The sequence below is a fragment of the Phalangium opilio genome, unplaced genomic scaffold (genome assembly GCF_054372755.1).
Source record: "Phalangium opilio isolate 3A_F unplaced genomic scaffold, DU_Popi_V2 ptg000082l_1, whole genome shotgun sequence".
Taxonomy (NCBI): Eukaryota; Metazoa; Arthropoda; class Arachnida; order Opiliones; family Phalangiidae; genus Phalangium; species Phalangium opilio.
The window spans coordinates 10,057,519-10,073,583 of NW_028324189.1; the positions used below are offsets into that span (position 1 = coordinate 10,057,519).

At 35.6% G+C, this 16,065-nt stretch overlaps 1 protein-coding gene and 4 long non-coding RNA genes across 5 annotated transcripts in view; 2 read left to right on the plus strand and 3 right to left on the minus strand.

The window, feature by feature from the left end:
* Nucleotides 1–1,539: 1,539 nt before the first annotated feature.
* LOC149651508 (uncharacterized) lies at nucleotides 1,540–6,497 on the plus strand. Its single transcript, XR_016371257.1, has 5 exons — nucleotides 1,540–2,226; nucleotides 2,308–2,417; nucleotides 2,469–3,486; nucleotides 4,118–4,186; nucleotides 4,254–6,497. It is a non-coding gene; the product is annotated as an uncharacterized LOC149651508 (long non-coding RNA).
* On the minus strand, nucleotides 4,977–6,800 carry LOC149651509 (uncharacterized). Its single transcript, XR_016371258.1, has 2 exons — nucleotides 6,540–6,800; nucleotides 4,977–5,423 (listed from the first exon to the last, which is right to left on the minus strand). It is a non-coding gene; the product is annotated as an uncharacterized LOC149651509 (long non-coding RNA).
* Nucleotides 6,801–8,289: 1,489 nt separating this feature from the next.
* On the minus strand, nucleotides 8,290–10,198 carry LOC149651510 (uncharacterized). The gene is made up of 3 exons (XR_016371259.1): nucleotides 9,540–10,198; nucleotides 9,247–9,462; nucleotides 8,290–9,150 (listed from the first exon to the last, which is right to left on the minus strand). It is a non-coding gene; the product is annotated as an uncharacterized LOC149651510 (long non-coding RNA).
* Nucleotides 10,199–10,207: 9 nt separating this feature from the next.
* On the minus strand, nucleotides 10,208–11,205 carry LOC149651511 (uncharacterized). Its single transcript, XR_016371260.1, has 3 exons — nucleotides 10,605–11,205; nucleotides 10,442–10,496; nucleotides 10,208–10,368 (listed from the first exon to the last, which is right to left on the minus strand). It is a non-coding gene; the product is annotated as an uncharacterized LOC149651511 (long non-coding RNA).
* A 419-nt stretch (nucleotides 11,206–11,624) lies between these two features.
* Nucleotides 11,625–16,065, plus strand: part of LOC149651512 (tachykinin-like peptides receptor 99D) — a 56,576-nt gene continuing 52,135 nt past the window's right edge. Inside the window, exon 1 of the mRNA XM_089848466.1 lies at nucleotides 11,625–12,124. Coding sequence (XP_089704592.1) covers nucleotides 11,625–12,124 — 500 coding nt within the window. The remainder of the gene's footprint in view (nucleotides 12,125–16,065) is intronic.

The following is a 16,065-nucleotide window of genomic DNA, read 5'->3' on the forward strand; positions in this document are numbered from 1 at the left end:
AGCCTAGTATTCGCGAATAGTTAACCCTAATATTCGCGAATAGTTAAATACCAAGCAAGGAGAAAAACATTTAGAAGCTACTATATTTCAAAATAGGTCTACTTGTTGGTCGCCAAGAATTTCTTAAAATTTGCCTAGGCACTCGCTGTTGCTGATAGTTTTTGATGGGAGAAAAATAAAATTGAGATGATATTTTTTTAAATAAGGTGGGTCTCTCTACTCTGAAAGGACCTAAATTTATGGTAGTCGAACTTTAACCGAATAGTCAAGCTAATATGAAATGGTGACTCACCATAAACATTCCCCGTGTCGCTTCTATATTTTACTGATGGTAGATGTAGTAGTTCTCGTAGATGGTCTTAATTAGTGTAATTTTTATAATAAATTACACTAATTAAAACCATCTACCATCGGTAAAAAATATAGAAGCGACTCGGGGAATGTTTATGGTGCGTCACCATTTCATATTAGCTTAGAGTATACGTCCCTTTGTTGACGTCACCATGGCATATGAGATTAGAGTATACATCACTTTTTGACGTCACCATGGTATATGAACTTAAGAGTATACGTCCCTTGAGGAGTTTCAAATACCTTGAGAATTCTTTGACATTGGGAAGATAATCTATTATCTTTAGCCAGAATCGAATGAATTAATTGGAATTAATTTACGCTAGAATATGGTCTTAATTAGCGTATATTTATAAATATTAAAATTCCGTTCCATGGTTATTTAACTGTTAATTTTTAAATAATAAAGAAGTAGCAGTACTTATTATTATTATTTAAAAATTAACACTTAATTAGTGTAATTTACAATGCTATGGTGTATAATTTATATACGAGAATTTAATCTACCATCAGTAAAATATAGAAGCGACACGGGGAATGTTTATGGTGAGTCACCATTTCATATTAGCTTAGAGTATACATATTTTACAGGCTAGGAGGTTTCATACAATTACACAGGGAGGCCAGGCTTTAGGTGTTACACAAACTAGGAGGCCTGAGTCTAGATCCAGACCTTGTGTAAATGGTATGAATCCTCCTAGCCTGTAAACTATGTATACGCCCCTTTGTTGACGTCACCATGCCATATGAGATTAGATTATACATCCCTTTAATGACGTCACCATGGCATATGAGATTAGAGTATACGTCCATTTATTGACATATACTCAAAAATACTCCAATCCAGAACATCCTTATTTTCTTCCTCTCTTGTGACCAGGGCCGGAAATAAGCACAGGACACTGGAGTGACTGGACATTGTCCAATAAAATTTTAAAATGTCCAATAACTTTTTTAAAAACTAAGGGGGTCACTGGACAGTATGACCAATAAATTTTCCGAATTTTTGATAGCTTGGCTATGGAGAAGCGACACTATTTTTGCAAACTCAGTGGACAATGTCCTATAAATTTCTCATTCAAACAGGGGGTCACTGGACACTTGTCCCATAAGAAATTTTTCTTATTTCCGGCCCTGCTTGTGACCTAACTTTGCGCGTGCTGACAACCAAAGCTGGAACAGAGTATATACAGAATAACTGTCATTGGAGATAGACGCCTATCCTATAGAGATATCTCAGTAGTGACGTTAATGCCTAGGTAAAACATCACGGGCTTAGCTTTGGCAGTCGGCGGCCATGTTTGTAAACGCTTTGGTTAGGCGTCTGAGAAAAACTCTAAGATAGAGCTCTATAGAGAGATTTCAGATGGGATAGTAGTACGTCACACCCTCCCAAGTCTTACCGCTCTTCTGGTAGCCATATTGGGTGGTCTCAGCTTCATTCCTGCTTTAAACCCACCAATATGGCAGCGAAAATCATGTCACGAGACTCAGCTCCTCCTCCAACTGAAAGATCTCTAAAGCGTGAAAACAAATTTCCTCACGCGCAATCTTTATCCATGGTATCTCTATCTCCTTTGCTACTGCTCCATGGTGGAAAGCAATATATCCGTGGAGTAGTTTTAATGGAGTAAAACATAAGTTTAACCAAATTGCCTTAAATTGTATTTATGCCTTATATAATATTGCTCTATGGTGGCACAATGCTGCATGCCCAAATGGACACAGTCATAGCATACTCGATCCACTTCGTTGAGCGCGTGATCGAGTCGGCTATTACATGTCGTCTGAATATGATTCGTCTGCTGAAGGTCAAGGACGGTTAGGAGGGACTTCAGGATTCTCTTCGAGGCTGGCTAAAATACCCCGGATTTGGTAATTTATTAATGTTTTTATTATAAATTTTGTTCGTATTTCAAGTGAAAAGGTATGTTCATTAATTTTAATGTAAATTAGGCATTGAAAATCTGCAAAAATCATGGTAAACTCCGAGTTCGTAAATTGCGTCCACGAGGTTAGGCTTAGCGCCTGTGATGAACGTAAGGAAGGCCAAGGTTTATGTGGAAGTAATTAAAGTAAGTACTAATTTTTAAACTCCAATTTTTTTCAATGTTAAGTGTATAAGGGTTACGAGTTTATTAGTCAAGCCGTACAAATTACAGCCTTGGGGTGTGAACGTGAAGTTATCCATGCGTAATTGGATGTTGCGGTATTTGAGCGTAGAACTTGGCTATTATTTCAAGTGAACCATTGGTGCAAGTAGCCTTTTTTTAGCAAGTTTGTTAGACTTTCCCTCTATTAATATAAGCTAATTAATAAATGGATGAAAGCGTTTGGGGGTCCATGGATGGTTTTTAATCGCAGTTAGTAGAGTTAACGGTGATATTGTGATACTTTTAGAAGTTGAAAACCCAAGGATGATTGTTATTAGCCTCCTAGTAAGGGAATTTATTATTATTACTATTTAATCTTTTTAGTTGGTTTAAAAGTAACTCAAAGTGATAATTTATGTCAAGATTGACTTTTAGCCGTAAAGTAACTCAAAGTGATAATTTATGTCAAGATTGACTTTTAGCCGTATTAATAGCTATGTTATATTTATTTTTCTAGTTATGCTAAATGATTTATTTGAAAATGAAATTAATGTTATTCTAAATACTTGTGGCATTTAAGCAGAGCTGCGCTAATTAGCTGGCAACTAATTAAATTAGAATTAGCACATGGATAAATATTTATCTGATTAGCAATTAGGTATAAAAGCTAATTAATTTCAATTAGTAACTAATTTATTTTTCAAACAAATTAATTACGAGAGATTAATTGAAAATCCAATTGGCTAGTAATTACAATCCTAAATCTAATTAATTTTTAATTAGATGAATGCTTTTCCGATGCATACTAATTATTATAATTACTTCCCAATTAGCAGTAAGGTAATTTAAATTTAGTTAGCATCTTCAATTAATTAATTCGAATGTTAATTTGCAAATTAATTAGCGCAGCTCTACATTTAGGATGATAAAATTTTTAAACTGTATTACAGTGTTTGAATTGGTTTTTATTTTAGCTATCATCCGTTTCCAAAGGAGCAATTTATGTTGGATTCTAGAATCAATATCTATTATTTGACAAATGGCAAGCAATATGAATCGAGTCAATGAACAATTCGGGTCTACACTTTGATTTTATCCGTAGAAAGGGAATCTCACTAGGAAAACAATTAGAAGCGTGTAAAGCGTTTTAGGCACTTAATGCGTAGCAATAATTAAATCTTATTATTATAAACATATTACCTCTATGTAATTATCAGGGTACTTAGTTAATTATTATTCTATTTATTTTTAGAAGGGAAGCGCTTGCCTGTTGTTTTTAGGGATTTTGTTTTTGCGCCAGGACATAAATAAATTACTTGATTATGGAATAGGTGAAAACTGGTCCTAGCCCTCCCTTTTAAGAATAATGAACGCAATTAGAATTTTAAGGGTGAGATTCCCTTTGCGGTATTAAGGTATCTAGTTTATGGTTTTAATTATAAAGATTTTTAGAGGAAAAAGCTTTCGGCAACTCGTTGAGGGACTTTTGTAGGATATAAATAAATTTTTGATTTATGTTTAAGGTAGAAGGTTGCTTGTACGCTTTGTCCTTTAAAAGTAATCACGATTTTAAGCGGGTGTAAGGCGAGTCTTAGGATTTATGGTATTATTTTTCTATTAAGGTATTTAGTTTAATGTTACGCGTCACGCGTATGCCATTTGTCAAATAATAGGAATTTGTGTCTTATGCCGGAACATTTTGCGTTACATCATGCGAGAATACTCTTGTGGATTCTCATAAGGTAATTAACTTGAAGTTACGTGTGTGACATTTTTTCCCAATTATTAATTCGAATTTTTCTTGCGCAGGAAGAAGTGGACGTCTGCAAGTGGACTTTCATTGGAAATCCCATGCTAAGGACGAAGTGGACGTCTGCAAGTGGACTTTCATTGGAAATCCCATGCTAAGGACGAAGTGGACGTCTGCAAGTGGACTTTCATTGGAAATCCCATGCTAAGGACGAAGTGGACGTCTGCAAGTGGACTTTCATTGGAAATCCCATGCTAAGGACGAAGTGGACGTCTGCAAGTGGACTTTCATTGGAAATCCCATGCTAAGGACGAAGTGGACGTCTGCAAGTGGACTTTCATTGGAAATCCCATGCTAAGGACGAAGTTTCCTGGTTTTTGGGGGCTCCACAGCGGGCCTTAGTTTAAATTTAATAATTCCCGAGTTGAACAGGGACTTGTTAAATTTAAATTGGGCTCGCAAGGCTTACTTTGGGGGTGGTAGCTTAAAATTAAAATTTAAGTTTCGATATTGGGCAAGGAACAAAAATAGTCGAAAAACACTTAGGGTAGTTTTTTTGACCTTTTTTATGCTTTTTTATTGATTTTTTAATAAAATTTTTATTTTTTAATAAATTTTTCATAAAAAAAATTTTTTTTATAAAAAAAAATTGTTTTATGTTAATATTTTCTTTTTTATTTAGTAAAAAGCTTAAAAAGGGGCCTAAAAATATCCTCCTAAGTCCAGACCCTAGAAAATTGAAACCAAGTCTAGTATATAAAAAATTCAAGAAAAGAAAGAACGAGGTTTAAGGCAAAATTTATTCAATAAAAAACAAAAAAACCAAAGTGTTTACAAAAATTTCGAACAAAAAAAATATTAAAGAGATTTCTAAGTTAATGTTTGAACGCGAAAAAAATAATAAGTAGTTACAAATAAAATTTCCACGAAAAAAATTAAGTTAAGTGGTTACATGAAAAATTTGCAAGTAAAAACGATGTATTTTGTGTCTTCTAGCTTCGATGATTTCCTCCATATCTTTAAGTCAGCGCTGAGAGAAAGAGCAAGTCCAGAAGACATCATGTAACGTGAATCCAACGAAGAATGGCATCAGGAATGATACATTGCAAGTCCAGAACAGCGGAAGTCATCAGGAATGATACATAGCAAGTCCAGAACAGCGTAAGTCATCAGGAATGATACGTCTCGGAAGGACAAGCAACAGAAAAATCCAAGAATATCAGCCGCATCTATAAATGAAAACATTAATAACACATCTTAAACTATTGCCTAGTTTTGGGCAGAACGAAATAATCTTAGATTTAAATAATTTAAGAAAAAATTGTCCTTAATTAAAAAACAAGATCCCAAATTTAGAGAGAAAGACCAACTACCCCGAATTAAAGAAAGGCTTGATTACCGCGATTGCCACCCTTTATTAAATAATAATCTGGCTAACTCATTATTTCCCAAAGTTGTATAGAAAATAATTTTTGAAAAACCTAACTGTACACTTTTATTACCTTAATAATTTAACACATCGCCTAAACTAATTTTGGGAAAATCTACCATTTCAATTACATTATAGCTTAATAATGAAAATAATTTAAAATATCCTCTAAACTAATTTTAGAAAAAAATCTGCCCTCTATTTAAATTTAAGTTATTTAACTTAATAATGAAATTAATTTAAAATATCCCCTAAATTAATTTTAGGAAACCTGACATTTATTTTAACTAAATAGAATAATAATTTAAAACATTGCCAATTTTAGGAAAACCAGCCATTTATTTAAAACTATTCCCACAGATAGAACCCATAAACAAAAACTTGAGTTGAAATTGGACAAGGCTGAACTTAGGCTTAGGGCAAACGTCCACGCGTCTTAAAACTATCTCTGCGGGACTTGATTTTCGAAAATCTGTCGCTTTAGCTCTAAATTAATTAATAATAGCCTCTAAACTAATTTTAGGAAAACCCTCCATTTATTTTAAAACTATTCCCACAGACAGTATCCGTAAAATAACTAGAGTTTAATAAGACACGGCTCAATTTAGGCTTACGGTCCTCGTGTTTTAAAATTTTCTCTTGGGGGGACCTTATTTCCGAAAATCTGTCGCGTTATATCTAAATTAATTACGTACCCCGTTTAACCGATTATAATAATAGCTCCTAAACTAATTATTAAGGGATTCTCTCTTGTCCAACATCTCGTTGTAAAATATTATTTATTTTACTTGACTTTTAATAAATAAATAAAATTCACTAACATTTAACACTGCCTAATTAATTTAAATACTTGAAATAAAATAAATAATTTAAGGGGAGCTAGATGAGTTTGGATTATTGGAAAGGTTAGGCTTACGGACTGTTAAAGCACCACGAGGCGAAGCAATGGCCGCCAAGTATGTTGAAGAGCTTCGAATTCAGCTTGCGTCCTCGGTAAAAACGATCAGCGAAATGGCGGATCTATCAAGAATCGACCTCAAAAGCCGGGATCACGATCAGCTGAGTGAGAAAGGTTTTCCCAAGCGACTTCCCTGACGGCTTCCAAGCAATGAATGAACGGGTGATCCGTAATGATCAGCTGAGCGAGAAAGGTTTTTCCATGCGACTTTCCTCGACCGCTTCCAGGCAAGAATGAACCGACTGACGCGTAACTTCCATTCCAACTAAGTAAATTTCCAACGTCAGGGGGCGCTAAAAGCTCCTATACGCGGACTCGGGTGCGCCATATCCAGGGCGCGAGATCCAAATAGCTGAACACCGCTAGGCATAAATGAATGAACGCTAGGCCTAAATGAAGGAACGCTAGGCCTAAATGAATGAACGCTAGGCCTAACTGAATGGACAATCATTACCTATTACCATTAACATCTGTCGTGACTTCACAAGTCAATTACCTTGGTGACGTCATAGGTCACGTGATCTGACGTCATATGTCACGTGATTTTACGTCATAGGTCACGTGATCTGAGGTCATAGGTTACGTGATCTGACGTCATAGGTCACGTGATATGACGTCATATGTCACGTGATTTTACGTCATAGGTCACGTGATCTGAGGTCATAGGTTACGTGATCTGACGTCATAGGTCACGTGATCTGAGGTCATAGGTTACGTGATCTGACGTCATAGGTCACGTGATTTGACGCCACAGCTCACGTGATTTGACGTCATTAGTCACGTGATCTGACGTCATAGGCCACGTGATTTGACGTCATTAGTCACGTGATCTGACGTCATAGGCCGCGTGATATGATGTCATAGGTCTCGTGATATGACGTCATATTTTGCGTCATAGGTCACGTGATCTGATGTCATAGGTCTCGTGATATGACGTCATATTTTGCGTCATAGGTCACGTGATATGACGTCATATTTTACGTCATAGGTCACGTGATATGAGGTTATAGGCTACGTGATCTGACGTCATAGGTCACGTGATCTGACGTCATAGGTCACGTGATTTGACGTCATTGTATAAAGTCTGTTATTCTGACTGTTTATTAAGAGTGTGTCACGTGTCTCACGTCAACATACTCGACTCACGGCTCTACTATGTTGGGAAAGCATTTTAATCATACTCTAATTCAGAGGTATGAAGCAAGTTTCTATACCTTAGTCACTAAATATAATTTGTAAGCTTACAAGTAAAAATAAATTTGTCAGGCAGACTTATAAATATTAATTCAATATTTTATTTCGAAATCTATTCCATTTGATACATTCGGATTTAATAAAAATTTGTAATTAAAATACTTTTCAAAAATGTGGTAATCATTTTTATAAAGTCTTTTATTCTTTTTATTATTTGACGCCATAACTTAAATTAATAAGCTTATAAATAGAAATAATTTTATCAAATAATATTTTATAAATATTAATGCAAGTTTTTATTTTGAAATATATTTCATTGATACATTAGATTTTATTAAAAAGATTAATAATGAAAATAATAAGAATATTTTTATAAACGTGTAACTTCCGAGTGTTGAGTCCAGGTACTGAAAATAATAAGAAAATTTTTATTATTAACAAATTTTAATCGGCTTAGAATTTCCACTGTTTTTCCACGCTAATATCCTACGGTGGAAAACGAGGTTGTTGTTAGGATGGAAAACCAGGGTATTTGGTGGCAAAACGTAGCATTATGCTTTTGCGTCCAGATAGGAAGTGCGTAAAGTCACTGAGTGTTGAAAAATTAGGAAAGTAATTTGCGCGTTTTTATGGAATAAGTTAATTGTTAAAATTAAAATTGCACAAATATTATTAACCATGTATAGATTAAGCGTATAAAAGAAATATGTAAGTGCAAGTGAACAATAGTAAAAAGATAAAAACCCAAGTGCAGTCAACACGTAATATAGGCGGCGTTGCTTCGAAGTCCTAAGCTAGCATGAAAAACCCGCTATAGTTTTAATTGGATTTGCGTGGTCACGTGATGCGCATAACCAAGGTAACTGGGTACGGATGCACGAATCTCCCATCGGAGAATCCCTCACCCCTATATCCTCCAAGCTACTATTACGCTCGTACCGCTTTTATATCCTATTCCTCTATCTCTTGGATACTGATAAAAATTATTGCATTAAACACACACAAGAAGCTTCAGAATGTCATCGAACAAGCAGAGTACCACTGCGAGGAAGCTTTTTTCTTCTTGGCCCTCCTTCGCAACTAAGTATAATTTAAAATTGTCGAAGAGAAATATAATATACTTCTGATACAATATATTGTAACACACCTCTCATTAGTTTCATTACATTTGGACCATTAGATCCAAAGATATTGTGGATTGAATACTGAATTTACAATTTTGACATTGGAAATTAACTTTTATTAAAAAAAATCTATCGACTCTAAATGCTTGAATCTTTTTAATAGAATAGAATATATTGTGGCACACCTCTCATTCAAATTTCAGGACATTTGGACCATTTAATCCAACGATATTGTGGATTAAATACTGAATCTACAATTTTGACATTATAAATTAATTTTTATTAAAAATTTATTCATTCTAAAACCTTGAATCCTTTTTAGTATAATAGAATAGATTGTAACACACCTCTCATTAAAATTTTCAGACATTGGGACCAGTAGATCCGATCACCGAAGATATATTCAGTCTTATCACTGAAGCCATCATTTTGACTTTGGAAAATAATTTTTATAAGAAAAACTATCCACTCTAAAAGCTTGGACCCATTTTAGTATAATAAAACACGCCAAAACACACGTCTCATTCAAATTTCAGGTTATTCGGATGTATAGGACAAAGGATCTGGCCAAAAAAAAAATAAAAAAAAATTAATTAAAATCGCGTACAATTAACCACCTCAACATTAAAAATAATCGTACATTGGTGTATCGCGGGTAACAATTCTACAGGGGCTCGTTGGAAATACATTATACATTTAACCCCTGTAGTTCGGCACTCGGAACCTTTTTGGAATTTCGACATTGGCATGGTCGCCCACAAGATCTAAGATCTCCGGGCAAAAGTCAAAATCTATAAGTTGTCTACGCTACGACTACGAGATTTCTGACCATAAGTGTATGTTATAAGTCAAAGTCTATGTAAGCGAGAGTCGTGAATTGTTACTTGGATTATGGTAGTTTTTAAAAACTTGTTTTAAAGAGGTTGTTGATCAGTGAAATTAATCATAAATGGAAGCCATAGACGAAGACTACACGTCTATATTTTCATCTGGCATCTCATCCCTCCACATAAATATGGTACCGTGTTAGAAAGGCGATACAGTGGGCGTATGGTGGTATTAAGCTTAACCCTTGAATGATTTTTTCACAAGGTATAAGATTATAAAATGGTTTACACATCTGCATTATCGCGGGTATAAATATTCGAGAATACAATGGAAATTACTAACCATTTATCTAAAAAACCAAAGTTAGGCACGGCAATTTTAAAATATATCGTAATTTAAACCTTTTGTTTATTTTCCACATTATTTCTTGATTCATATCCAATATAAATGCCACCGTCTCGGGTTTCAGGAATATTCTATATGACCTTTGGTTCCAATGGCGGAGCATTTTTCGACCAATAGTGTTCGTCTTGCGTGTAATCGTCCTCTAGGATGCCCTTAGTTTTAACGACTCGGTTCCAAACGCCACGGGTTAGGGAATCCTTCGAATTCTATAGATGAAACGGTGAGATATCTTGGATCTAGAAAATCGGTTAGACCAAAAGTTCACACGTAAAAACAAAAAGTATACTTCATTTGATCATTTGATCTTACTCGCGCCGTGTAATACGAGAAACCCCCTTTACACTCGGAATAGTGTTGACCTCCTCTGCGTAGCACAGGGAACAGAAAAGTGATAAAAAATATTTCGACGGACTGACTTGCAACGTCGGGTTCCTTTGCTGTTAGTTTTAAAATATATTGAAATAAATCTTACGTCAAACGCTGCCACTTTGAGATGAGTTGAGGTATCACTTTCGTCGTCCATTCAATAACGAAACTTGAAAGTGCCTTGGAATTTCGTACTAATGCTGCTTTCTTTCAACGAGAGAAACTTAAAGCAAAACTAGAGTTCATAAGGAAAGTCAACTTGTAAGGGGGGGGTGTCCAGTGGATCCCCTACAAGTTGACTTTCCTTACAAACGCCAGTTTTGGCTTGGCGAAGGCAGGAGGCATTTGTGGCGATAATGCCGAACGAAAGTACAAAGCGTTAGGTTATTTGTGGATTATACTGGCCAGATTATTATATATAGTTTCTTCAACTTGTCCTCTACTCTTATCCTTCAAATGTAATTTCAACAAGTTTATTCGGGATAATTAAACAAATATTTTCAAACTCGACATGGGCCAAGATAAAATAGACTCGAAAACTCTGCAATTACACTTTTTCTGGGTCCTAATAAAACTTTTTCCCTCGATGCAGCCATAATGCGGGCGAGAGGGAGAGAGAGAGAAAGACAGAGAGAGAGACTGAGAGAGAGACTGAGAGAGAGTGAGAGTGAGAGAGAGAGAGGCAAGCGTAACAGTCCAAGTTAGTCGACAAGAGAAAGCGAATCAGTCCAGCCGCGACCACCGTACCGTCACCACCTCGTGAAGTAAGCTGACGCGACCAGAAACTTTTAGTCATTTAAGTATTTATAAATTTATATAAAAACAAAAAATAAAAATAACTCGCGCTTCGTTCAATTTGTTCAGAGTACGGTACATTTTTGACACTCATAAAAATTCACGATGGTTACTATGACGTCACATTCAAGATAATTTACTTTATAAAGTTTGCTTCGGAGACATATTTAAAACCAATTCTTCACATCCAACGGAAACGTTTTACACGAAACTTTGAAGTTATTTAATGTCCAGTATAAACGAATTACGAAAACTAATAGCCATCCATATCATACGATAGCGCCAAACGTTTCGTCAAGTCATCTATCCTTAACTATTACCGAAAATAAACATGTTCGTGTCTCTAATGGATGGCGGCGTATCTTTAGCAACTGTTAGTTCGGCTCTAGAAGATTACGTTAATAACGAAGAAGAAGGTGTCATGGACAATTTTACGGGTGTGCCTTTTAATTTCTCCAATTACGATCAAAACGGGACTGAATTACCGACGGAAGAATTACCTACGCGTAACTCTTTCATTATGTCCTGGTGGCAACAGGTACTCTGGATCTTTGTCTTCTTCAGCATGGTTTTGGTTGCCACCGGAGGAAACCTGATTGTCATCTGGATCGTTTTGGCCCATAAAAGAATGAGAACGGTCACGAACTATTTCTTGGTCAATCTCAGCTTGGCCGATACCATGGTTTCGACGCTGAATGTCGTTTTCAACTTCGTTTACATGTTGAACAGTGACTGGCCATTCGGAGCGGCTTACTGTAAAGTTTCCAACTTCATCGCCATCGTATCCGTCGCGGCGAGCGTTTTTACACTCATGGCGATCGCCATTGATAGGTAAGAACAGTCATCTCTTCTTCGGTACCCTTTCAAAAATAAATATGTATTTTTAAAATTAAATCTCGTGTAATCCATAAATTATTTTCAACTGATATAGGCCTATTTAGTTTTTACAATTTCTCGAGGGGCTAATCACTCTCACGTCCACTACACGCTTATTTCCAGATATTTGAAATTGCTATTAAAATAGTGGTAATTTTATAATTCATTCCTTAAAGTTTTTCGACAATTTTAAGTAGAAAGTTTAAAAGAATTGACCGAAAACGTGTATAGGTAAACGCTTAAATACCTTTCCAATATTTCACTGAAACGAGTAAACGAAATTCAAGTACACTTGACTAAACTCTATCCAATTAATGATATCCGTTTAATTTAACATTTTAAAGTTATTAAATACTAGGTTTCAAACGCTATCGTAGCGAGTGATGAACTTGAACCTACTTTTAATCTTATAAAAGCAATCTACAGGTTATCTACTTAAAAAGGGGTCTTATTCCAAATTACTCCTCTTATCTACTAAAGTGACTAACCGCCTGCTTTAATCAAATTAAGATAAAAAGAAAATTTAAAGGACAAAAAACGACTCCACGATTCGTTTGCCATTAAAGATCTCCGTCGTTTCTTAACGACCGATAAAGCTTTCCTCGGGAAAAGCGTTGAAACTTATAGGTCGCGAATCCTATCCTTATTCCCCATCCATACGGAGTGATGGACTAATACCGCTTTACTTAGTTCCCCCATCCAGCTTGATTCGAGTCATTTCAGTTCATACTGTATAATATTCCCGCCCTTTAATGGAATGGCAAAGTTAAGATTCAAAGCCGTCCAGGATTGTAGCCAGCTCTGTATACTATAAATTCTGATATTAGAGCTCTTATCTCGGATTTTCGAATTTAGTTAAACCATTTGGGCCGCGTGTTGTATAACAATTAACTAACCTTAGCTTTAGGTAAGCCTCCGAAGTGATCGCGCCTAAACCAATGCACTAAGAGCGTATACGAGTGAAAGAAACGACACTGTGGATCGCGAATTGAAACCAGAATTTAGATTGTCATAAAGATATTGAATTCCTTCATATAACCGCAGCTCTTATCCAACAACAAACCTAAATATTTGTGGCTTGAATTAACTCAGGGTTATTGAGCTTTGTGACGCGAAATAAACATTGAGACGTCACAACTCTACCTAGGCCTACATTAACAACGCGTCTGATGATCTGATACTACCTAAACTAGTCCTTTATCCAACGATACTACCTAAACTAGTCCTTTATCCAACGATACTAATTAGTAATATATTAATTAGATAAACATATCCTTTACATTTCTAGATTAGATACACATATCCTTTATATTTCTAGATTAGATTATCAGTCAAAAAATGTCGTACTAATTGATTTAATATTTACTAATTGGTTATTTACATTACGATTGTTTTATTGATCCATTTGTTTAAATAATATTACAACGGGTTACAAAGGCATCGTTGATTCAGTTTCCTGATCACGGTGGAAGTTATAGTCTAGCCGATACCTTACTTCCGGTTAGTAACGGGGAATAAGGAAGCGGAAGTACACTTCCTTAAGGGGTTAAACCATTATACTCGTAATTCTTAGAAAATTGTCTACCTCATGCAGGAAGAGGATATAACATATACATATATTACGAATTGATTATGATTCTACCATGTTGTAATTAAAAGCCCCTTTCAAACATAGCTGTAAAGGCTTTAAACAAATCAAGTTCAGTTTATAACTCTATTCTCTACGAGAACTTTACAAACGACCGCATTTTTCATATGAATTACCCAAAGATGTTGTCATACTTCTTGCGGTTATGATAGACTGAGGAAATTACTGTGGCTTTATAGAGCATCGTTGAGTTACAGAAACTCACTAAAATTACTTTAACTTCATGTATGTTTAGGGTCGGGTCTTTAAGCCATTAATTTTAAAATTTTCAAGACAAATAGAGTGTGGAAGAGATCACACCAACAATCATTTTCTCCGAAAATCACCACGCCAACGGAAGAGATCTTTAACCGCTCCTGAGCAACTGTTGAAAGGTTTGGAACTGAATGATAATTACCATAAGTTTATAAGATATGTTCCATGATAAGTATGACACATCCTATACTTCGTAATGCTAGAGATTTACAGCTCGAGCTAGTTCGAGAACGACAAGCGAGAATTGAAGTCCTACACTCGGGGGTTAATTTTGCAGGACTTCCATCTTCCTATTTAGTCTGTACTAAGCCTTTGACAGCGCCTCACCAGGTGTCGCTTTACGAGATTCTATGCCTTTTCACCTACGTCACTTCGTGACAAGCTCTCACTAACCAGTGACAAACTTATGGAACATATCTTACGTACTTCTGTAATTACTGAATCGAACAGAATACTACAAGTAGTTCAGTTTGTTGCAGATAGCGCTTGAACCGCATACGTCACACAAATGACAGGCAACGACACTTGCCCTCACACTATCTAGTGTTGGTCTGACCTCTACCACACTGTTGGTTTATGTAACTTGGTAGAAAATACCTCCCACTGCACCCTTAAAAATATCGTTTGTCCAAGCAGCATGGCCTGGGGTAGAGAGAGAGAGACGGAAAGTTAAACGATTCAAATGATAAACGCGGGTATCGTTGAATAAAAGGCTTATACTGGACTCCTTTGAACTCGTGGAAGCTATTTAAACGCGCGGACAAAAGGGATATAATATCACTAGGAAGAAATTTATTTGAACCTAGAGCCGCCTCTGCTATAAACGACTTCTTGTCAGATACAGAAAGCCATTTGCGCGAAACTGTCTCGCGCCGGGGATTCCCGCGTCTCTTTTCCCGCGAAAAACATCGCGTGAACCGTGGAAAAATCTGGGATAGAATGCGCCTTAGGATCAGTAAGGACTAAATCCGTCAAAATCTTTCAATTTATATTTATATATAGGGCGAAAAAATAAAATTTATTTAGAAATATGGACTGTAGAGAAAGGCGACGGTCGGAGTTGATACGATTTTCAAGTCCAAACGTAAAGTGACGTCGGTTTTATTTAATTTTTATCTATCTGTCATCCGTGATTCATTTAGGGCAAATTCTGTTTTCAATATATCTTTGATCTTTCGAGCTTTTCGAAAGCAAAAATTATGACCGATGCTTTGACCACCTTATCATTTAGAACTTAATTCTTCAAATCTTTCTAAGTAAAGCCAGTTTTAAGTAATTAATAATAATTAAAAACTATACTACTCAAAATATAAATAAGTTAAGAAGTACGTTAACCGGTTTACCAAATATCAGTGAAACCAAATTTATCAAAGATATCTAATATTAGAACTCTTCTTTTAAACCAAAACCATAAAGCCCGTTTATAGGATTTATAGTTAACTTGTCAGATCAGATCAGGTCAAAGTTATTTGTTAAGGATGGTTTTATTTTTCATTTCCGTGCTCCATTTTCCATGAGAAAAATCAATCTTAATGAATGCCTACAACTTAAGAGTGTAATGTCCAAACAAAACTACTTCCATCTTAATCCCAGAGAAAGCGGGTATAATTCTAGGCAAAGAACACTTCCAGAGAATTAGAGCTTGATACGTAGGCCACAATTGTCCTCTACGTAATGCAGGGTAGGGATAATGACTTCTGAACAAATTCCAACTACCCCAATTAAACGTTTTAACAGCCCTATTAGCGAAAGACCCAGCATGTAACGTTAATTCCTCTAGTTAGAGGCGGATTGATGTTTTCTCGGAATCACTTTTCATCGCTCGTATTTTGAGTGCTAAGCCTAATCCAGTTTATAAATCTACCCAAGCTTGTCACTAGGAATAAACAGCTAGACAAGAACTAAGTATATAAATACGTATAAGCCCGCCACTCCCTCTAATCGATTAATTTGTAAGGACGTCCCTTGTAAATGACGATATAATTACTAGCTA